This window comes from Hibiscus syriacus, unplaced genomic scaffold, assembly GCF_006381635.1.
Source record: "Hibiscus syriacus cultivar Baekdansim isolate YM2019G1 unplaced genomic scaffold, ASM638163v2 tig00116979_pilon, whole genome shotgun sequence".
Lineage (NCBI taxonomy): Eukaryota > Viridiplantae > Streptophyta > Magnoliopsida > Malvales > Malvaceae > Hibiscus > Hibiscus syriacus.
In genome coordinates, this window is record NW_024063502.1 from 47,398 (window position 1) to 71,202 (window position 23,805).

General features: G+C 33.5%; 3 protein-coding genes across 3 annotated transcripts; 2 read left to right on the top strand and 1 right to left on the bottom strand.

Moving 5' to 3' along the window:
- The first annotated feature begins 3,892 nt into the window (after positions 1 to 3,892).
- On the top strand, positions 3,893 to 12,803 carry LOC120192757 (MLO-like protein 6). The gene is made up of 13 exons (XM_039195479.1): positions 3,893 to 3,919; positions 4,002 to 4,059; positions 4,150 to 4,400; positions 4,713 to 4,829; positions 5,034 to 5,094; positions 5,224 to 5,312; positions 11,664 to 11,738; positions 11,842 to 11,936; positions 12,035 to 12,084; positions 12,171 to 12,211; positions 12,303 to 12,476; positions 12,575 to 12,610; positions 12,732 to 12,803. The coding sequence occupies exons 1-13, from the start codon at positions 3,908 to 3,910 to the stop codon at positions 12,801 to 12,803; spliced, it is 1,131 nt and encodes a 376-aa protein (XP_039051410.1). The 5' UTR covers positions 3,893 to 3,907.
- Positions 12,804 to 13,871: 1,068 nt separating this feature from the next.
- LOC120192758 (probable pyridoxal 5'-phosphate synthase subunit PDX2) lies at positions 13,872 to 16,632 on the bottom strand. The gene is made up of 7 exons (XM_039195481.1): positions 16,452 to 16,632; positions 16,225 to 16,352; positions 15,625 to 15,712; positions 15,453 to 15,526; positions 14,530 to 14,721; positions 14,200 to 14,297; positions 13,872 to 14,080 (listed from the first exon to the last, which is right to left on the bottom strand). The coding sequence occupies exons 1-7, from the start codon at positions 16,504 to 16,506 to the stop codon at positions 13,954 to 13,956; spliced, it is 762 nt and encodes a 253-aa protein (XP_039051412.1). The 5' UTR covers positions 16,507 to 16,632; the 3' UTR covers positions 13,872 to 13,953.
- Positions 16,633 to 18,873: 2,241 nt separating this feature from the next.
- On the top strand, positions 18,874 to 23,324 carry LOC120192759 (serine/threonine-protein kinase GRIK1-like). Its single transcript, XM_039195482.1, has 12 exons — positions 18,874 to 19,226; positions 19,388 to 19,762; positions 19,947 to 20,021; positions 20,106 to 20,150; positions 20,373 to 20,447; positions 20,553 to 20,640; positions 20,727 to 20,851; positions 21,410 to 21,505; positions 22,427 to 22,493; positions 22,596 to 22,711; positions 22,805 to 22,883; positions 22,999 to 23,324. Exons 2-12 carry the CDS (start codon positions 19,445 to 19,447, stop codon positions 23,130 to 23,132), a joined length of 1,218 nt encoding a protein of 405 aa, XP_039051413.1. The 5' UTR covers positions 18,874 to 19,226; positions 19,388 to 19,444; the 3' UTR covers positions 23,133 to 23,324.
- Positions 23,325 to 23,805: the final 481 nt, after the last annotated feature.

Below are 23,805 nucleotides of genomic sequence, written 5' to 3' on the forward strand. Positions count from 1 at the left end.
TGGTAGCGCTTTACCTGTTTTGTCATTTATAGACCGATTTTGTCATTTTTTTACCTGTTATATTGTTATGGATCAATACATTTTTATAAAGTATCGACACTTTCAATACATCCGGTAGCGTTTTATATGTTTTGTCATTTATAGACCGGTTTTGTCATTTTTTTACCTGTTATATTGTTATGGATCGATACATTATAAAGTATCGACACTTTCAATATATCTGGTAGCGCTTTACATGTTTTGTCATTTATAGACCGGTTTTGTCATTTTTTTACCTGTTATATTGTTATGGATCAATATATTTTTATAAAGTATCGACACAAACCGACAAACTAAGTTTGCCGGTTACCAAATTTTTTAATATTTCTTCATGATTTCTACCTATTACATTATTATTACTCGATATTTTCGATAGCGCTAAACCGAATTTAACAAATATCTTTTAATGTATCATGTAACGCCGTATATTAACCGTATATTAATCCGTCTTTCCTGAGACAACCCATTCAATAGTGGACAATCAATGTGGCCCATGGTTGTTCTTCACCCAGGTGTAATCCCAATTCTAAAAGGACAAAATTGATTAGAATGTTACTTTGGTGGTTAAAAAAAATCATCGGTAAATCTATATTATTACAACATAAAGTAATATTAATTAGGAAAATTCAATAACGTTTCAACGAGAACTGTTGCACACTATTAACGACGAAAATCGCATAACACTATTAATTTAATGTATAGAAATTTAAAATTCTAAAAGACTCAACACACAATTATAAATTATTTAAACAATAATTTTTTAAAGACTTTTTAATTTAGGGGTTGATATTATATTCAATTATTGTTAAAAAAAGATTATGGAAAATAATATAATTAATATTTTATTTTAAATAATTCGCCTTCAAACTTTTAAATAATTTGTAATTATGCGTTAAGTCTTTTAGAATTTTAGAATTTTATATGTTAAACTAATGATATTCAACGGAATTTTAATTAATTTGTTTTGATAATCCATTTCCGGATACATCTTTGAATACAAACCTTCACCGGTAACTCATCTCAAAATAATGTTAAATTAGACTTGATGATTATTTAAAGAAGATGATTTGTTTGATAAATTCAATTAGTAAACCCAGTCGCAGCTTCTACAAGTTATTATATTGATAAAGCCAATCTTTTAATTATTATGGTTTATAAGTTTTATAAACAAAAAGAAAAAAACATTATAGCTGATACAGTTTTTGCAAATTCTACGAGTTAAACCCTATTTTTTCTTGTTGGAGAAGAAATTGAGTTATTTTACCATATACCATTCTTAGGTTATAAGAAGCTTATTAAAAGATTTACACATAAATTTAACACTTTTAAACAAAGAATTAAGATATATTACACCCTATTTATAAAATGTGTGTCCATGAAATTTAAATTTATTATGTTCACGAACCAATTTATTTAAGTGGTTAAAAGGAATCATTATTGTTCTTAGAGGTCGTGAGTAAAGCACCAGCAGCACCAGCAGGGTGATTAGGCGTTTATTGTCAAATGATTGAGAATATTTAGAACAAGTACTACTTTATAATCACTTTAACTTAATAAAATAATACTTAAATTTATGATTTCTAAACCGGAAAATGGGAAAAAATGTATATTTGACACGCCTTTTCCACAACCGAAAAATGAAAAATAATTATTGAATAATTTTAGTTTAGTATAATTATATATTAAGAGCTAGGGATTTTCAAAAGCCACCCAAAATAAAAGCAAAATAATTAAATTGTTTTCCACGTGCATGTTGACTCGGGGTGGGATTAAAATGAAGAAAATAATTAAAACAAAAATATAATTTTAATTTTAAGTTGATTTGCTTTTTTCAACGACCTATCAAATATTCAAATGATATTTTATTTATAGAATAAAAAATAGCTTAATAAAATCTAATCCAATTTTTTTATTAGCCAAAAACATATTTAAATTAAGTTTTGCCTGCTTATATCTACAATAGTTTATCATTGAAAAACTCTATCTTAAAATTTAATGTTAACCAAATATCAAAATATTCGAAATTTAAAATTCTAATACGTTAAATTGTATTTTTAGAATTTAAAATATCCTTTTAACTATATAATATTTTATGAACAAATTTAGCAGTGACTTCTAATATTAAAAGTGGGGTAGAAAATAATTTTTAAGGTTTTATTTAAAGGTGTAGTTTAAAATTTAACTGTTTAAGATTATTGTTAAAAAGTGAGTTTGAAAATATAAAATGTCTATTTTAAACATTATGTTCTAAATTAAAAATATAAATTTTAAATTATGTTTACACTTATTAATGCTATGATATCTAAAATATATTAATTTAAACTATAATAAAATATAAAAATTATTTTAAGATAACTCATTAATAATATTTTATAAATGAAATATTTTATTGAGAGAAAATATATTATCAATACTTTTTAAAGTGGATATAAAATTATTACAAAATAATAATTTATATACTTATTTTGACAAAAAAGAATATTACAAAAAATACATTAGTGGTTGTAAATTAAAGTGAAATAAACAATCAATGAGTGTTTGGTACAAGTGGTTGTGATTTATGAATTTGAGATTATAAAATCAAATTCGAATCCTACCACCGTCACTCTTAAATAATTAAAGTGAAATAAATCATGTATTTAATTACTTTTAAGTAACTAAAATAATTATTAACTAATAAATTATTTTTTAAGTATATCAATATTAAATTATTGAAATTAAATGTACACACATAACCGAGTGTAGCCCATGCATTAATAAGGATAAAATTATAATTTGTTTCCAAATGCAAAGTTGAAAATGAAAAATCTATGAATCTTAGTTTCGGTTTGAAACCATCGTTTCCACCACAAATTTGTTTTTATCTTTTAGTCGTTTGACATTAATTTTGCGGTCAAATGAGCTTTCTAGCTAAAATTGCGTTTAAAAAGTCACACCAAACGAGGTCTCGATAGGTATAAACGTGCATGAATCAAACGACTTGAGTGATAAAATAATTGTTATTATTCCTTGAGGTCCAGAGTTCGAGCACTAGAAATACTAGGAGTGTGAGCGTTCAATGTCAAATGGTTAAGAGTTATATTTGAACATATATTGTTTTATATTTTCCTTGTATTAATAAAAAAATAGGTACAACCGTATGATTTTATGTTAAATTTTGTAAAGTTTTAAAAGAAAATAAAATTATAATAAAATTATAAATTATAAAAAAATTAAATATATTTTTTTAAAAATAAATTAGGATAGCAATCGGTTCATCCAGATTAGTAACATAAAGTAATCAAACAATGTGTTCAAAGGGGTCAAAGAATTATGTTGCTTCGAATTGGATCAATTATTTGCTTTGGTTTCTTTCTGTTTTTTTCCCTTTTCTTCTTTTGTTTATGCACACACCGTGTTTATGCTGACGTGTCTCCAAGTCAAAGTCAACCAACTTGTCCCTTCTACCCATCTTTCTTCTGCAACTTTCTTTGATTTCTTCTCCTTCTTCGTTTTTTATTTGATTTCCTTTTCTAAGTAACGAAAACAAATAAAACGTCAAAAAAAAAACCCTAAACCATTTTATATAGTATTGACATTTACATTATATTATCACTTTGCTCTATCCAAAACTAACTGTATATATCTTTTACTTGTGATGCAATTTACTCAATCTGAGTAACATAATTCGAACAACTGATTCCGATTTTCAGAAAAACAAGGTTTTCGAAAGTTTTGAAGTTGGTGGGAAAATAATTAAAAGCCAGAAAACATGTCGACAGAAGGCGGAACACCTTCGAGATCATTGGAAGAAACACCGAAATGGGCTGTCGCGGTTGTTTGTTTTATTTTGGTTGTGATTTCAATCATCATCGAACATATAATCCATATGATCGGAAAGGTATCATCTGTGTTTTGGTTTTTTAATTAAAAGCTTATTCTTCGGCTGGTGTTTTGATTGATCATTTGTCTGCGTTTTGCAGTGGTTGAAGAAGAAATATAAACGAGCGCTTTATGATGCTCTGGAAAAGGTTAAGTCAGGTAAAAAAAAAAAAACTCAAACATATCAAATCATCATTCATTATTACTTTGATTTAAAAGTTGACTAATTTTTATTGGTTTGGGTGACAGAGCTTATGTTGCTGGGATTTATATCGTTGCTCCTAACGGTAGGATCAGGTACGATAACAGGCATATGCATATCGGAGCGACTTGGATCCACTTGGCATCCATGCCCTACGAATCGAGAAGAAAACTTGGATGAGCCGGCTGAAGATTCATCGGAGAACAAACAGCGCCGGAGACTTCTTATGATGTCTGATTCCGGTCGAGTTTTCCGGCGGTCATTGGCCGGAAGCTCAGAGGACAAATGCGCTGATCAGGTATGCAACACATATCCCCTACTTCCCCTTCAATTACGTTTCCCTGAAGCCGAGAAGAGTCTCTTTCTGCGCCATCTTACGTAAATTGACCAACGTACCAGGGAGGGAGAGAAAAGTGGTTAAATATAAGAGTATCGAAGATACACATGATTTGATAATTAATGTTTCTGGGGGTGATGAGTACGTGTATTTCATGTTGAGATTCTCTTTATAATTTCTTTAATTTTCGAAGTTGAATTTAATAATTATTATTATTATAAAAGAACCTGTTCTTTTTTCTACATAAAATATAAAGTGTTATTTACATTTCAGGGTAAAGTGCCATTTATTTCATACGATGCTATCGACCAACTCCATTACTTCATTTTCGTGCTAGCCATTGTCCACGTGATTTACTGTATTCTTACACTTGGATTGGGCAGAGCTAAGGTATAATTCGAATTGACCCGCGTCATATTTAATTTTGATATCTCAACAGATAGTTTCTACATATACAAAATTCGAACTTAAAATCTTACTTAAACGAGTTGATTACCACTTGAACCAATCTCCGCTTATTTTATCTTTCTAATCTTGAGGGTAATGATTTCTATGTTACAAATGTACATGTATATTTTTTGTTTTTACTTGTAGATGAGTAGGTGGAAGAGATGGGAAAAGGAAACTGAAACTATTGAATACCAATACACACATGGTTAGTACAAATTATATTCAAATTAAGCTTAAATACATTTACTTAACACGTCATCCGTGCATGTATTTAAGTACATAGATACATTAATTAATGCGATAGTTTAATGAAAATAACCGAGTCATTGAACAGACCCGGAACGATTCAGATTTGCAAGGGAAACATCATTTGGAAGAAGACATCTGAGCTCGTGGGCCAAAGTCCCTATTCTAATGTGGATTGTAAGCACTTTTATTTTTTTAACCCCTTTTGGTAAATTGTGTGCTATAAAAGTAAAATATCTACCGCCGATTTTGAATTATTAATCTCGGTAAAATTAAGTCTTAAATGACCAAAATTATAGTGAAAAAAATATTATAGTTAACGACAACGGCCGTCAACCACACAGCCATCCAATTATAGTCAATGAAATTCCCCAGAATAGAACCTCTTTGACTTTACATTTGTGGATGGAAAATTCATGGTTTTCAGAACCGAACCGGTTAGTGAACCGGTCATGCTATCGGTTCACCGGTTGAATCAGTCTGATCGATCGGAAGAACTGAACGACGTCATAATTATTTAAAAAATTAAATAAAAATATCAAAATATTTAATAAAAAATAATTTTTTATATCACAAGTCATATTCAAAGCAAGTCATAACATATATAAGTTAAAAACCATAAAATCAAGTGAAACAAAATGATTCAAATTAACTACAACATAATATTTAAGGTAAAACATATTAAATAATAAATATAATTATATAACTATAATTAAAAAATAAATTTGGGGCTAAAAATCATAACAAAATGATATTGTTTGGTTTAATTTTTTTTTAAAAACAATCTCACATGGCTAAAAAACATAGAAGAGCATCCCAAAAGTCTAAAGAGTAAAAATATGATAACAAAACAATCCCACATGGCTAAGAAACATAGAAGAGCACCCAACTAACTGTTGCGGAAGACGGCTATCGGATAGAGTAAAATCGCAACTAATAATTTTAGAAAATAAAAATGAAGATAAAAAGAGACACAAAATTTACGTGGAAAACCCCTAAATAAAATAGGATAAAAACCACGGGCAACAGTAGAAGAATTTCACTATGAGAAAATAGGAATTACAACCTCTCTCGATCTACCAAGGAGAAAACAATGATAATTCTCTCTCGATAAAAAGGAGAAAACAACTCTCAAGAAACTCTCTAAATTCTCTCTAGTATTGGAAGAAAGCTAGAATGCTTTGGGATGGTTTTGAAGCTAAATGGGATAGGGTATTTATAGCTAAATCTTAAAGACTTAATCTTGTAAATACCCTAAAATTTAGTGACTATAGTTTGTAATTATCCATATAAAAAATAAAAAATTATGCACCTACTTTCGGTGCCTTAATTGCACCGAAAGGTGCTTTGACATTCTACAATCTTCCACTTGAAGATTTGATTGGAACAATCATATCTTCACACCATTCTTTCTACCTTGTACCATCATGTTGCTTAAGTTTTTGACAGGCCACAAGAGGATCGACACCAAGTAAATTTATTGGCATTGATCGCCTTCGTCATGAAATCTGCTATGTTGTCTTTGGTATGGATCTTCTGCATATCTATCGTCCCTTCTTCCACCTTTTCACGAATGAAATGGTACTGAACTCGTATATGCTTTGTCCTTGAATAAAATGTTGGATTCCTTGCTAGATGCAAGGCACTTTGACTGTCACAAAATAAAGAGACATACTCTTGATTGTGCCCAAGCTCCTCCAATAGCATCTTCAACCAAATTGCTTCTTTACTGGTTTGTGTAGCTGCTACATATTCTGCCTCTGTTGTGGATGTAGCCACAACTGACTGCAATTTTGAAACCCAGCTTACAGCTCCACCAGCAACTTTGAACACATATCCTGTAGTAGATTTGCTTTTATCCAAATCCCCTGTATAGTTAGAATCTACATACCCATTGATTAGTAAGTTTGATCCTCCGTAACATAATGCAACATTTGAGGTCCCTTTGATGTATCTCAGGATCCTCTTTACTGTATTCCAATGCTCTTTGCCTGGATTCGCCATGTACCGACTAACCACTCCCTCTGCTTGTGCAATGTCTGGTCTTGTGCATATCATAGCGAACATTAAACTTCCCACTGCTGATGCATACAGTATTCGAGACATCTACATCCTCTCTTCTTCACTGCTAGGACTCATACTGGAGGATAATTTGAAGTTAATAGGAAGAGGGGTAGAAATTGGCTTACAATCTTGCATGCTAAATCGTGACAAGATTTTCTTCAAGTAATTCTTTTGTGAAAGCCAAATCTTCCTATTACTTCTGTCTCGGTGAATTTGCATCCCTAGAATCTTGTTTGCTGATCCCAAGTCCTTCATTTCAAATTCCCTAGCCAGTTGTGCCTTCAATTCTTCAATATGATCTTTGTTGGGTCCTACAACCAACATGTCATCCACATATAACAACAATATAACAAAATCGTTATCACCAGACCTCTTGAAATAAGCACAAGGGTCTGCATTAAGTCTGTTGTATCCAAAGCACATAATGAATGAATCAAATCTCTTATACCAACACCTCGACGCCTGCTTTAGACCGTACAGAGATTTGTTCAACTTACAAACCAAGTTCTTCTTTTCGTCTTCTTCAAAACCTTCAGGTTGGAGCATATAAATCTCTTCTTCAAGATTTCCATGAAGAAAAGTTGTTTTAACAACTAGCTATTCCAAATGTAAATTCAATGTAGCACACATTGCCAAGACTACTCGAACTGTTGTTAGTCGAACCACAGGACAAAAAATTTCATTGAAATCAATACCTTCTTTCTGAGCATATCCTTTGACCACCAGTCTTGCACGATACCTCTCCACTTGATCGTCACCATTTCGCTTGATTTTGAAAACCCATTTGTTACCAATTGACTTCCTTCCTTGTGGTAGTGGCACAAGGTCCCATGTATTATTTTTATGAAGGGCTTCGATTTCTTCTTGCAACGCCATCATCCACAGTGAAGCATCTGAGCTGTTTATTGCCTCATGGTATGTTGATGGCTCACCGTCCTCTGTTAAAAGGCAGTATGCAATATTACATTTTATAATATAATCTGAGTGCCAATTGGGACGTCTTCTCACACGATCTGATTGACGAGTTGTTGGAGCTTCAGAACTCTCTGGTTCTTATTCATCATGTATTGGTTCTGCTTCATAAGAATCTCATTCTTCAAACTCTTTTTCCACATGTATCTGAGTAGTCTCTGACTTTTCAGCGCTATCATCGTCTTCTTTTCTTTGTAGTTTATCTTCTACAAAGATAACATCCCTGCTAATGATCACTTTGCGGGCAGTGGGATCCCACAAGCGATACCCCTTTACTCCATCAGCATACCCCAAGAATTTGCATTTCCTGGATTTTGGATCCAGCTTTGAAATTTCTTGGGCGTTGTACATCACGTACACAATACTTCCAAATACATGGAGGTTTGAATAATCAACTGGTTTACCAGTCCACATCTCCATTGATGTCTTCAGCTCTATTGCAGTTGATGGAGCTCGATTCACCAAATAACAGGCTGTATTGACTGCTTCTGCCCAGAATGATTTTTCTAGGCCTGCGTCCCTCAACATTGCTCTTGTTCTTTCTAACAAGGTTCTGTTCATCCGCTCTGCCACTCCATTTTGTCGAGGAGTGTTCGCCATTGTGAACTGTCTTTTGATGCCTTCTTTCCTGCAAAAGTCATCAAATTCTTCGCTTGTGTATTCTCCTCCATTATCTGTTCTGAAACACTTGATCTTATTTCCAGAATCAAGTTCCACCCGCGCTTTGAAGTTTTTGAAAGTTGAAAACACGTCTGATTTCTTCTTAATAGGGCGCACCCAACATCTCCTGGAGTAGTCATCAATAAATGAGACAAAATATTTTGCTCCACCTAGGGACGTTACTGGTGCTTGCCATACGTCAGAGTGAACCATATCTAGAACACTTTTGCCTCTAGAATTTAATGTGTTGAATTTCAACCGGTGCTGCTTACTTGTTATGCAATGCTCACACAAAGAAAGTGATACCTTTGTTAAGCCTGGAAGTAGCTTTTGCTCCACAAGGACTTTCATTCCTTGTTCTGACATGTGTCCAAGTTTCTGATGCCATAGCATTGCCGAATCTGAACTACATGAGGCAACAGAGGCTTCTGCTTCTAGCAAAGTCTCTCCCTTCAGCATGTACAAGTTTGCTGCTATCTTTTCGCCTTTTAGCACCACAAGCGCTCCACGGAACACCTTCATGATTCCTTTCTGTGTCTCAATCTTGCTTGCATTATTATCAATCCGTAGGATAATAAATTTTTCTTCAGGCCTTTCACGTGCCGTACATCTCGAACAACTTTAATTGTTCCATCATACATCTTCAATTTGATGGTTCCCACACCAACGATCTCTAAGGCATGATCATTGAAACTATACACAGATCCTCATGAGACAAGTTCATAATGATGGAACCATTCTCTTCTTGAGGTCATGTGATATGTCGCTCCCAAATCAATGAGCCATATATCTGCAAATCTTTTTCTGCCTTCCACGGTGGTTGACGCTTCACAGCATAGAGCATCTCCATCATCTGAAGTGTTTGCGGTATTGCCTTGTGGATTGGAGTTTTTATTTAGACTCCAACAATCCTTCTTCAAGTGACCATTCTTTCCACAGTGGTAGCACTTTAAATTCTTCTTGCTCCTCGACTTCGATCTACCATGTTTATGACTGCTGCTTTGGCCACGTTATGTTGATCTCCCTCTCATCGTTGTCAACGCTTCTGCTTGTTGCTGATTTACTTGTATGTCTTCCTTGTTCTTGCGCCGATTTTCTTCTTGTAGAACAGCAGCTGCAACGTCATCGAAGACTAGACTGGTGACATTGTTGTTTGTCAAGTTGATGATGAGTTGATCGTACGAATCCGGTAGACTTTGAAGTAGAAGTTCAGCACGTTCTTGTTCTCCTATTTTACAGCTTAAGGATGTAAGCTGAGAAAATAAGGTGTTCAGTGTATTTAAGTGCTCTGTCACTGAAGTATATTCTGGCATACGGAGAGTGTACAATTTCCTCTTAAGGAAAATTTTATTGTGCAGCGATGTGGCCTCGTACAATTTGATGAGATGATCCCATATCTCCTTAGCTGTCTTCTTCTCCTCGATGCTTGACAATACTTCATCTGCTAATGCTAGATGAAAGTTTGCCATAGCATTCCCGTCCATCTCGTTCCATTTGATGTCATCTGCGAAATCCACCGGCCTTTCATTGATAGCCGCTAGACACCCGTCTTTCCTTAGGATGACCTTCATCTTCAATTTCCACAATGAGAAATTTCTCCCATTGAATTTTTCAATATCAAATTTTGTTGCCATAACTTCTTCTACGGATAGCTCCCACTATTTCACTATCTTGAATAGTTCTCTGGAACCTTCAAAGAATGGGTAATAACTTCTTATTTTCTTATGTTGAAGGATCCACCTTTTGGTGGCAACCACAAAGACAATAAGCAGATATTACACACTCTAATCTAGCTCGGATACTAATTGTTGCGGAAGACGGCTATCGGATAGAGCAAAATCGCAACTGATAATTTGAGAAAATAAAAATGAAGATAAAAAGAGACACAAAATTTACGTGAAAACCCCCTAAATAAAATAAGGTAAAAACCACGGGCAACGGTAGAAGAATTTCATTATGAAAAAATAGGAATTACAACCTCTCTCGATCTACCAAGAAGAAAAAAATGATAATTCTCTCTCGATAAAAAGGAGAAAACAACTCTCAAGAAACTTTCTAAATTCTCTCTAGTATTGGAAGAAAGCTAGAATGCTTTGGGATGATTTTGAAGCTAAATGAGATAGGGTATTTATAGCTAAATCTTAAGGACTTAATCTTGTAAATACCCTAATGTTTAGTGACTATAGTTTGTAATTTATCCATATAAAAAATAAAAAATTATGCACCTACTTTCGGTGCCTTAATTGCACCGAAAGATGCTTTGACATTCTACACTAACTTCTGTAAATAATAGAGGTAATTTGGCATTCAAAATCATGGAGCCTCTTGGTGAGTATTGAGTGAACTATTCTTTCACTTCAATCAAGCTCGAATTTTAGGCTTCAATCGAGCTTCTAAATTTTTTTTGAGTTCAAGTCTTTTCGAGTTCAAGTTTCAATATTATATTTCGAGTTCGAGTTGAACTTGATAATTTTTAGCTCGTGAGTTTGAGTCGAGTTGAGCTTACTTTTAAAGTTTTCAAGTTCAAGTCGAGCTCAGCAATACTCGAGTTCGACTTGGCTCGTTTAACAAACGACGTCGTTTGGTTTAATTTAAAAAAAAACAAAATTGACGGTTTTTTCTGGTTTTCAGCCGGTCCAGTTCGAATGGTTCAGCGGTTCCCGATTGAACAGGTTGAACTGACCGATCCGGTCCGGTTTTCAAAATACTTGGAAAATTATAATGTATGGTATTTTATAAAATAATTAAGGCAGTCCATATATTTTTATTAATCAAACTATAGTTTAGAAAATAATTATAGGAATAAACTCACTTTCTTTCTTTTTTTGGCAGGTTTGTTTCTTTAGACAATTCGTTCGATCAGTTCCTAAAGTTGATTATTTAACTCTTCGACATGGATTCATGATGGTAGTTTTTTTAATATAAATTATTTCCACATACTTTTTAATTCCAATATTTTCAATTTTAATTTTCTTAATTATAAACAGTCTTCAAATTTATTTATCAACAGGCACACCTGCCTCCCCAAAGCCAAAACAATTTTAATTTTCAGAAATACATAAATAGATCACTGGAAGAAGATTTCAGTGTTGTTGTTGGCATCAGGTAATTATTGTTCCTTACCTTTTTATTTTTTAAAAATATAAAATTTCTGTAAAATTCTCATACTTTAGTCTAACACAATTTACAGTATATTTTTCCAGTCCTCTAATATGGTTTTGCGCTGTGCTCTTCTTACTCTTCAACCCCCATGGTAAGTGTGTGTGTATGGTATTCTTTATATTTTATTTTTTTTATAAAAAATGTAATTTAAAATATAGGGTTAATTTTACGGTGCAGGATGGTACTCTTATCTGTGGCTGCCGTTCATCCCCTTGATTGTAAGCAAATACCATAAAATTTCGCATTAAAATTATGTAATGTTGATCAATGTTTGAGATCAACGGTTGCGATTTGGTGAAAACCCTGCAGGTGATCCTGTTAGTGGGGACAAAGCTGCAGGTGATAATAACCAAAATGGCTCTACGGATTCAAGAGAGAGGAGAAGTGGTTCGAGGAGTGCCGGTCGTTGAACCGGGCGACGATCTGTTCTGGTTCAACCGGCCCAGATTCCTCCTCTTTCTCATCAGCTTCGTTCTCTTTCAGGTATAATTATTGCCTTATTCATTACATAATTATCGAATGAACTTTTTCAACTCCCAAATTTAACCTCTGTTTACTTTTTACTCTCTTTTTTTTCGCAGAATGCCTTTCAGCTCGCATTCTTTGCATATACTTGGGTACGTAACAATGTTAATTTTAATCAGTTAATTGCTTTTTGACTGTGTAATTGGGGTTTGGGTTTTTCGTAAATAATTATTATTTCTCTAATCAAATTTCTCGTTCTTGTTCTTTTTACAGTATGAATTTGGGATAAGTTCTTGCTTTCATAAAGACTTGGCAGATCTAGTAATTTCAATTTCAATGGGGTAAAACAAGTTGAAAATTTATTTTATTTACCGTCATTCATGACTGCTTATTTGGAATTGTCACTCCAATAGGATTTTCTAACTTTTTTCTTTCTTTCAAAATAGGGTTGTCGTTCAAATTCTTTGCAGTTATGTCACTCTTCCCCTTTACGCCCTCGTTACTCAGGTAATTTAAATATATATTTTTTACCTTTATATAAATAAACAATATTTTCAACGTCTAGATACTGATATATATATATTTATTTATTTTTATATAATTGATTTTTTATTTTGCTATAATCAGATGGGTTCACATATGAAACCAACCATATTTAACGAAAGAGTAGCCACGGCTCTAAAGAATTGGCACGAAACGGCTAGGAAACACGTCAAGAGCAACAAGAGTTCAGTCACGGCCACCCCTTTTTCTAGCACACCCAACACCCCATCGCACCACACATCCCCGGCTCAGCTCTTGAGGCGATACCGGAACGAAACGGACAGCGTTAATGCTTCCCCGGGGAGATTGAGTCTCGATATCAAGCGATCGGAAACGGATTCTCCGTCCGTCTCGTACCACAATAATGCTGATGGTTCATCGTCCCATAATCCTAACATGGTGGAACAAGTTCAAGGAGGTACTGATAGAGATGTAAAAGAACCGAGTTTTAGTGAAGAACGCGAATCCGCATACCATTCGATCAACATCTTACCCAAAGAATTTTCGTTTGAGAGAAGAACGAGTATATGAAGATATATATGTATGTTGGATCACCACGTGTAGCATATTTTTGACAAAATATGGAGTTTCAAGGACTGAGATTTCTTTGTATAATTTGTGTTTATTGTATGGATAGGCTTACATAGTATTTCATTTTCTTTACAACCAAGGCTGCTAGTTCCTTTTCCTAATAAACATTTGCAGCGTACGTTGATTACCGATTTTCTTCTTACCTAAATATCACCGTCGAAAAATATACCAATATATAGCGATGGGTAAATAGGTCTGTCATTTGAGCAAATGTCACCTAAAAAGAGCAAATGATACTTGTCAAATAGGCTTTGCCTTTGAAATAAAAGATGAAACGTCAAAAAACATGGAGACGAAGGGAAGGGAAGGGAAAGAGAGAGAAATTGAAGAAGACCCGAAATAATCTCCTTGACACTGGGGATTATCGGAATATAGGAAGATCATATTTCGTACGTGGGTCGGAACTTGAAGCCGCTTCACTGACTGCAACAATGGCATCTGATGTTGCCCCTCCGAAGTCGCTTTCCATCTTTAGAAAGTAACTATGCCTGCACGAACAAACCATTTACCGCTTTAACTTAGCAACCAAAAATGAGAAACATTTAAAACCTCAGATGAGAACATGAACAAAACTGAAGAACTTAATTGAAGGTTAACATATTCATACCATCTGGTATCTGCAGTCAACTCAGGGTGGAAAGCAGTTCCTAGCAATTTTCCTTGCTTTACGGCAACTATTACTTTCTTTTCAGGCACAGCAGACTCCTGAAATACCCAAAATTTTAGATGACAAGAACCGATACAGATGGAGTTGAAGACTAGGAAACAGAGAGATGAAACAAATAAACGAAATAAATGTGGAATCAGTTACTTGGAAATTTACACGAAAGCATGATTAAAAAACCTAGACTCATTTAGTTAAGGGAATGCATACAATTTTATTGTTTTATGTTTGAATATAGTAATGAAGAATTCAATAGAAAGAATGTCGATATACCTCTTGAATTTCAACAGCTGAACTCGAGTATAGCACTTTATTTGATGGGATAGGATAATCAGCGAGCACTTCAACTTCAGGCCCCACCTCAAGGATGGCAGGAGCACGGATGAAAACACCGCGAAATGTGTCAGGGCCACCTTCTTTGGATGTAAGTTCTGGCACTAAAAGCTCTGCCTCAAAGCTTTGGATCTAAATAAAAGTTAGTTTGTTAAGAAAAACAATTTAGTTAAATGTTAGAAGCTTGAAAACAAATTGGGAAACAAGGATGGGGGGATGTTGAAATCTTCTTTGCCCCTGTAAAACTGATTTCAGTAAGTGAAAGAGGTTTCTACATCCTAGATATATGAAAACAAAAGTGTTTTATTCACAAAACAGACTTCTGATTTGTCACTGTTTTCTTAACGTCTACCTTTCAGTTCTTTTAGTTAACAAATATGTTTAAGCAAATTTATCACTATAAATGGGAACGGTGAAAGGTGATATCTTCAAGTAACAACACCACCACCAACATGCATAGCCTTTTGTCATGATAAAGAATTCAACTACCATATCCTAGTGAAATTAGTGAAAGTAAGCTCTATTCTTAGACTCCTTCAATCATCCCCTACCCATTTGACATAAATATTTTCAGTATATCCAACAATCATTTAACATCATCATAGCATCATTATTGCATCATCATGGCAGGAATCATTTAACTAATCCAACAATCATTTGAGGTTTTGGACCCATGTTCTATGAGTGGTATTTCTCTAAAGAAAATTTTGCATTTTTCTGGATTTCCATTCTACTAAATGGATGTCTTTATTAACTAATAGCAATGCAACTTCTGGCGGAAAAGGTTAGTTCAACTAAGCAATGCAATTATGCAATACAACGGTATACAGTTTATAAGCATCATAGAAGGCATATGTTAGTACCTGACTTCCAAAGTAGTTTCTATGGACGGTGCAATCCAGACCCCCGACTAATTCTTGCCCTCCTTCTTTCTGTCCTGAAAAGGTTGCACAATTTCAAATTCAAATGCTTTTGAATAATCTTTTTGGTAAATTGCTTGGTGCAAATTGTATACGGTTCACAAACAGAACATACCAACAGCTTTGTTTGCCAAAAATATAAGACCTGCACAAGTCCCCCAAACCGGTTTCCCCATTTGCACAAACTCACGCAGTGCTGGAAACTGACCAGAAATGAAGATTATTAACCAAACATTTGCAAAGGAGAGACACAGGAAATAAAAAAAGCTGTTTGGTCAGCCAGTCTTTGCAAATAACTCATTTGCACACTATAAGAATTATGAACTCAAATCAGAGTTAGGTTTAGCAACTATTTCATTTATGAGCAAAGCCTTCAGCTATATATATCCATCAAAGGATCTAACAATGTCAAACTCGTTCAAACCTTTTGCATAGATCAAAAAAGTCAATCTCAGGTACCAAAGCATCTCAAAATACACAAAATCAAAAACCTCCAGAGTTGCAATTATCTTCGTTTGAAGTACTACTTCATTCTAATTATTTACTCATTCTTAACCAAAATGATCTTGAATCTTAGCATTTGTTTTTTGCTTTAACTACTAGCAAAAAGCAAGAAACAACAAAACAAACCAAAACGGCGTTTCCGATCTTCCATGCTTTTTATTTATGGGGAAAAACAAATGCACATATAAAAAACTAAAGAGAGAGAATATACAAGATTGTGAAATTCAGCAAGTTTAGCCATGGTGGTGCTTTCTCCACCAGGAATGATAAGAGAGCTGATACTCTGAAGCTGCTCCGGCTTCCTTATCTCCACTCCTTTCACTCCTAACCTCCTCAGCGCTGCAAAAAGCAAATAATACAGCATAATATAAGGCTTTCAGCCAAACATGAAAACTCGTCAACAAAGCATTCGGAACATCAGGGTTCGAAGATTATTGCCCGCTATGTGTTCGTTGAAAGATCCCTGTAAGGCCAACACTCCGACAACGCCCATGCTTGATTCTTTCGCTCGGCGAGAGAAACAGAGACGTCGAGTAATTGAATTGTTTGCTTTCTTTGGTTGTCTTTCTATGGTTGTATTTTAATTCTTCAGTAGTGGAAATGTTAACCAATCAGAACGTAATCGGAAAAAGTTAAAAGAAATAGGTACTGGCGGCTGTTGCGCCGTTGCGTATTTGCCACCAAACCACTACCCACTCCCGCATCAAAATTATTAATATTTTTTGGGAAAACAAAAGTTTCATTTCATAAAAATGATTAACTGAATAATATTTCTAAAAATGTTTTAGTGTTTAAATTTTTTTATTAAACATTTTTTCCGTCGTTTTAAGTGTTTAATGTTTTTTTCGTTATTATTTTAGATAATCAGACGTTAATTATCGTTAAATAATCTCGTTAAGTGACACATATCATATTTTGGTATTTTTGAATTTTTAAAAAATATTTTATTAAAAATAAAAAAATTTTAAAAAAAACTCAGCATAGGTGCGTTTCTCCCCCTTCTCCCTTCTCGATTTTCTTCTCCCCCTCCCCTGCCACACCTAATTACCACGACCGACCAAACAGTAAACGACCAATCACCACATCCAATCAAATGATTGATTACCACAATTGATCTAAGAAATTTTTATGGTTTCTAAACTCTATAACAAAAATTTTCAATACATCATTTTTTGGCGTTCGATTGGTCGTGAAAGCATGGGGGTTATGGTCGTGGGTGGTTCACCGACCACAAATAATTAGGTATTCGACCAATTGACGGTGTTGGTGGTAACCATCAGTAGAAAAGGGATTAAAATGAAGTTTTTAAAAGTGGAGTTTATTACTGATGTGGTTTTTAAAAGGGATTAAAATTGACGGTCGGGGATAAGATTTGATTTCAGTTTTTTATTTTAAATTCTTATTTGGCATTAAATATTCATAATTTTTATTTTTTGTCAGTCTGATGTGATTATTTATTACTAAACTGTCCCATGTTATCAAGCTTTAAACTTTAAACTGTTCCCCGTTATAACGGTGTTATTAGTTTAACAGTGGAGTGAATAAAAATAATTCAATAGGTAAAATTTAATAAGTAAAATAAAAAAATTAAAAGTTAAGAAAAAGAGTAAAATTCAGTGATGAATGATGTGATTTATTCTATTTAAATTTACGTGTTTTAATTTGAAATATAATTTTTTAATGTCTCATAATTTATTTATTTTATAATGTAATTTTTAAATAAATTTGACGAATTTTAAAAAAATAATTGTTTAAAATTTGTTTTACAATATAATTGTTTTAATTAATACATAATAAACTATTTAAAATTCATATATTTTATTATAAAAATAAATATTACTAAAATGTATATACATATACCTCAAATACTAATTTGATTGAAGTATTAAAATATCAGACTCACTAAATAGTCTTTTCCGAAATGATTTTTTTGGATTAATATGATGTAAGTAGGCAATATATGTTTAAAGATAATTCTCAATAATTTGAGATTGAATGTTCACACTCTTGATATTTCTGATACTCGAATCTGAGACCTCAAGAAATGATAATATTTTTTTACCAACGAAGTTGTTTGGTTCGTATTTCCGAACCAAATTTGAATTGCTTGAAAGTATAATTACTTTTAGACCGTAATCCGGTTGGGAATAATTAGTCTAAGTTGGATGGTGTTAGGGTAATCAAACAAAACAAATTTTTTTCTTTTTTTTTTTTTTTTTTTTTCATTTTATTTAATTAATATTTATAATGTAATGACAAAAAAACCTTGAAAATATAAGAGAGCCACATTTTTCTAAAGTTACATTTTTCAAAACGTAAAAACAAAAAAGAACTTGTTTCTGTTGTTGTTGTTGTTTTTTTTTGTCGATACACGTTGCCTTCGTCACTCCTTGAATTCAACCCCAAAAGCAAAAGCAAGGCGAAGAAATAGTTAGGAATTCGAAGTTTCGATTTTCTTATTTGTGTTTAGAGCATCTCTAATATTGTGCTACAGTGGAGATATTTCCACTGTAGCGCGCTCCAGCCCTGCGCCACATCTGTCGTTACAATAACGAATTGCTACAGTACCACGCTACATCTAGCGCAGTACTATAGCTAACGCTACATTTTTTTTCTTTTTATTTTAATTAAAATATATTAAATTATAAAATAGATAAAAATACATTAAAATTAGATAAATAATCATATAAATTTTTTTTATAATTTTTCAGATTTTTTTATATTTATAAAATTATAATTATAATATTTAAATATTATTAATAAAATAAAATTGATGATAATATAGAGATGACGTTGAAGATGAATTATTGTTTTATTTATAAAATAGAGATATATAGATGCTCTGACCTTAGAGTTGGAAAAGCAGAGACCGAAATCGTAACTGGGATCCAAGATTCAAATTCCTCGGGTTAATCAAATTTTCTATTTGGCTTTGAAATTTGTAATTTCTTTTTCCCCTGTTTCATTAGTTTTTTTACGGATTAAATCGAATTCAAAACTAGGCTTTCTATTCATGATTTCTTAGATATTTGGGGAAAATATTGGGGGAAAAAGGTCAACTGGAGGTTTAGCGATTAGCAATGTTGGGTGTCGATCATCGTGGCTTTGATGTTGAAAGTTGTTCCTTTCATTTAGCTGAATGGCATCCTTTGGAGCAGTAAAGCTGATTAGGGCTTCAAGCTCTCCTTCCTCCTTCTTTATTTTTTAAATCAGGTATATTTTTTTTCCAAATCGGTTTCCCCTTTTTATTACGTTTTATTTTATACTTTTTTTTTCTTCTTAATGTAGTGTGTATGTTTGTTTAAGTTAATTTTTATATTAGCCTGAAACTTCTATTGGCAATTTCTTGATAGGCGGTTATGTTCTCTTTGCAGGTCCAAGAATTCGTTCTTCATTTGTAACTTACAACTTTCAAGGTTTCAGGTGTTCTAATGTTAAGTAACAGCTTTTCATTTGCTAGAGCAATGGGCTGCTTTGGTTGCTTCGGCTTCACAACGAAGCCCAAACAACCCTCTAGGCCCAATTGCAGGTCAAATTTTCAACTGTCCCAGGAAATTTTGTTAGATGAAGAAATAGAAGATGATGATTGCTCATATAATGGTGGTGTTACCAGCACTGCTGTTGGAGACGAGGCTGAGCTTCTAGGCCGTGGCAAGCTTTCTGAAGAGATTTTGAGGTTCATACTTAACAATGGATTAGCTTGCAGGCAGTATCCTGTCAAGGAAACTAACATGATTATACGCTCTGAGGCAAGCATTTGAAATGAGTCACAAAATGCTATTGTGTATGTTAATATTGTTTTCTTGTGGATGTGTTTCCAGCATGTGAAGTATCTTTCCTGTTTCATTATTCTGTGATTATACCAGTAATCTTCATTTCGTTGTTTCTGTCTCTTATGCTTATGAAGGAATGAGATCCTGATTCATTTTTCAGGATGAAAATGGGAATAAGATGATTAATGAGTATGTACGGGAATGTAAGATTGGTTCTGGCAGCTATGGGAAAGTGGTAAGGATATTGTTGGAAATTCACTTTTTACGTAATTTTCATAAAAGATTCAAATGTTAACTATTTTGTTTGCTTTTGTGGCAGGTTCTTTATCGGAATAATGTAGACGGGAAACACTATGCTATTAAGGTTAGTAGCTTGTGTCAGTGGAACAATTGAGAACAAATTCTTTCAGGAAATTCAGTTTCATTTATATGTTTGGCAGCATAGTTTTTAAATTCAAGAAATATTTGTTTCATTATGCTCTTTTATAGGTTAAACTTGGTTGTGTTTTGTGGATCTAGTGCAATTTATGCGAAATTAAGTTCTCCTTTCCTTTCAGTAATGAATTCTTTTTACATTGAACTACAGGCCTTTCATAAGTCTCATTTATTGAAGTTGCGGGTTGGTCCATCAGAGACTGCAATGACTGATGTTCTTCGTGAGGTATTGGCTTGATAGTTTGTGGACAGAGCTACCTTTGTAATCTACTGTTGTCATGTGAAGTTCCTTTTTTTATTTGACCATATTTCTTCATCCATTTCCCTTCAGGTTCTGATCATGAAAATTTTGGAACATCCCAATATAGTTAATCTCATTGAGGTGATTGATGACCCAGCAATGGATCAATTCTACATGGGTATTTATGTTTCCTTTTCTTCTTCTTTTTCTCTATCAAGTGATGTGGTTAAAAGACTGATTGGGTCAGCCTTTCTTTTTGTTTAGTTCTTGAATATGTTGAAGGCAAATGGGCTTGTGAGGATTCTGTTCCTCGAGGAGGCATTGGAGAAGAGACTGCTAGGAAATACATGCGAGATATCGTATCTGGGCTTATGTACCTCCATGCTCATGTATGATTTAAAACCCAATTTTTGTGCATTATTTAATTTTTTTCCAGTACTCTATTAGGGTCGTGTGTTTTGTCTGTTATATGTTCCTGTTTTAGATAAATATGATGAAGTTTTTTTCTGAACATGGCCAGAGATTTTTTCCCCTTGTTTGCTGTTTTTCCTTTTTCATTCATATTTGTGTAAACACAAACACAATACTTAAAGAATTAAGGTTGTCAGCTAAAAGCAACATCCTGAAGAAGAGAGTTAGCTAGTTGTGGATTGTGATATCTATGATGTATATTGCAGTATGTCCCTGCATGTCTGATGTTCTATCTTTTGATACTTCATTGATGAAATTTATTCATCTTGAAATCTTCTAATCTTCTGTGTGTCATCAGCCTTGCAATTTTCTTTCCTAGAATTTTGCTTCTTTATCCTTAATACTACTCGAGTGGAAAGTTTTTGCATGCTCCCATTTACTTTACTTTTTATACCCTTTATCTTGTTTGCTGCACTAGACAATAAAATAATCTATTAAATGTTGTGCTTACTTGGATCTTTTCTTTTTTAAAACAGAATATTGTGCATGGTGATATAAAACCTGATAATTTGTTGATTACTGGCACGGGTACTGTGAAGATAGGAGATTTTAGTGTCAGCCAGGTGTTTGAGGTAATGATACTACACTCATAAACTTCCTCTTAATGGACTCTCTCTCTCTTTCACTCTGGATGAGCCTCTTTTTATCTTGTGCGTTTTACTGTATCATTTCTAATACTCCCTCCATCCCACTAAATGTATCTCTTTTGGTTTTTAAAATTGTCCAATTCAAAATGTCCTATTAGAAAAGTCAACAAACAACAATACTTATATTTCTTTTTTACCCTTATATTCCCCACTCCTTTACACCTATCAAAACAAATCTATCAATCACCTTATAGGGATAATTTTGTCATTTCTCTTGGTCAAATATCTCTCCTGCTATGTGCATAGTCAATATCAGACAGATTATGGGACGGAGTATAATATTAGACCTGGCATCTAGTGTAACTGTGTCATTTTTCTCTACTTTTCATGTCATAATTGTGTTCAAGGTTTATGTTGTATGGGTTTTGGAACGTTGGTGCATTTATGCTATTTTTGTGGTGTGTTATGTTTTTTCCCTTGTTTTTCTGTACTTTTCATGTCATAATCGTGTTTAAGGTTATGTTGTATGGATTTTAGCTTGTCCGTGTATTCTTGTAGTATTTGTGCTATTTTTTGTGTCGTGTTGTGTTTTCGTGGTGTTTTAATTATTCTTCCCGTGTCATGTTTGTGTTGTGTAATTGTGAGGTCTATAAAATAGAATCTAAATGACAAATTTTTTGAATAGGCTCTTCTTCATATGCGAGCTAGGTTACTTGCAATTGAATAGGGTCATGCACATGTACTTGATAGGTGGTTACTTGCAATTAAAGTAAATAAGCTTAGTGTTTAAAAGGTTCATGTGGTTGATGCCCATTTAAAATTGTTTTGGTCGGAAATTTTAACAGATTTTATCCTTCTTAGATGTTATTTGGTTGGAAAGTAAGTTTTACAATATCTTATTTTCAGGACGATAATGATGAGCTTCGCCGTTCTCCCGGGACTCCTGTTTTCACTGCACCTGAGTGCTGTCTAGGTCAGGGTTCACTCCGTTAGCTGAGACTATGCTCTCTAGTTTTGGAGAAATAATTTAACATAATATGCGTTTGTTTTAACCGTGTTTGAAAATGATCAACAGGTTTAACATACAATGGAAAAGCTGCAGACACGTGGGCTCTAGGAGTTACTTTGTACTGTATGGTACTAGGACGATATCCGTTTCTTGGTGAAACGCTACAAGATACATATGACAAGGTATGGAATTTGCTCAATCTGTCTCCAGTTCCTCTTTTCTTTTCCTTCTCCCTCACACCCAACAACAACATGGCTCATATTCTCTTTCTTCAGATTGTTAATAACCCTCTAATTCTGCCACATGACATGACCCCGGAGTTGAGGAACTTACTCGAAGGCCTTCTCTGCAAAGGTTAGTGAAATCGTTCTCTCTGAGCTCGGGGTCCTTTATACCCAACACTAATGTTAATCAATTGCCCCCACCATGTATTTCTAACATAGTTCTGGAAATGTAAACATTTTTTCAGACCCAAAACAGAGGATGACTTTGAATGATGTAGCAGAGCATTGTTGGGTTATGCGAGAAGACGCCCCGACCCCCCAGTATTTATGTTGGTGTAAGCAAAATAGCTATTACCCGACGGAAGAATATAACATTTGATGGCAACTGGTTAGAATATCTTCTTCTACTGTCGACATTTCAGCTTAGGAAAAGATGCAGAAAAGCCCTGTGACCTGTGCAAAATGAAGTGAGGATTTGCGCATCCACATCCACATGTGACCAAAAAGAGACCATAGGATCCGACCGCTACTATTATTATTATTATTTAATGGTTGCGAAATTGTTTGTCCCTTGACCTGGCTATTCTCTTTATTTATTTATTTATTTCTTCTTAATAACTTATTCGTCCTATCTTAGATTGTCGTGAAAGTAAATATCGAATAAATTTGATGATTACTTGCATTTCCTAATGCCTTCATACCTTTTTTTAACTTCTTCAGCAAAAAGTAAAAGTAAAAGTTGTGGTGTTCTTTTTCTTGCAAAATGCGCAAACCTTACATTTCCCCTAATTGTGCTTTTAACTTCAGCGGAAATATGTGTAATTAATTAAGACACGATTAAGTTAATTAGTTGTTCATATATTACCACATTTTATGTATCATTGGAAAGCACATTCCCACGTTAATCCCTTCCTCCATCCTTATCTCTTATTTAAAATGTTATGTTTTTTGAATCCACAATGAACAATAATTTATTTAATTTTTCAAATAATAACTTAATTAATATTAAAAGGGATCGTAGTAAAAATATTTAATTTAATGATTAATGACAT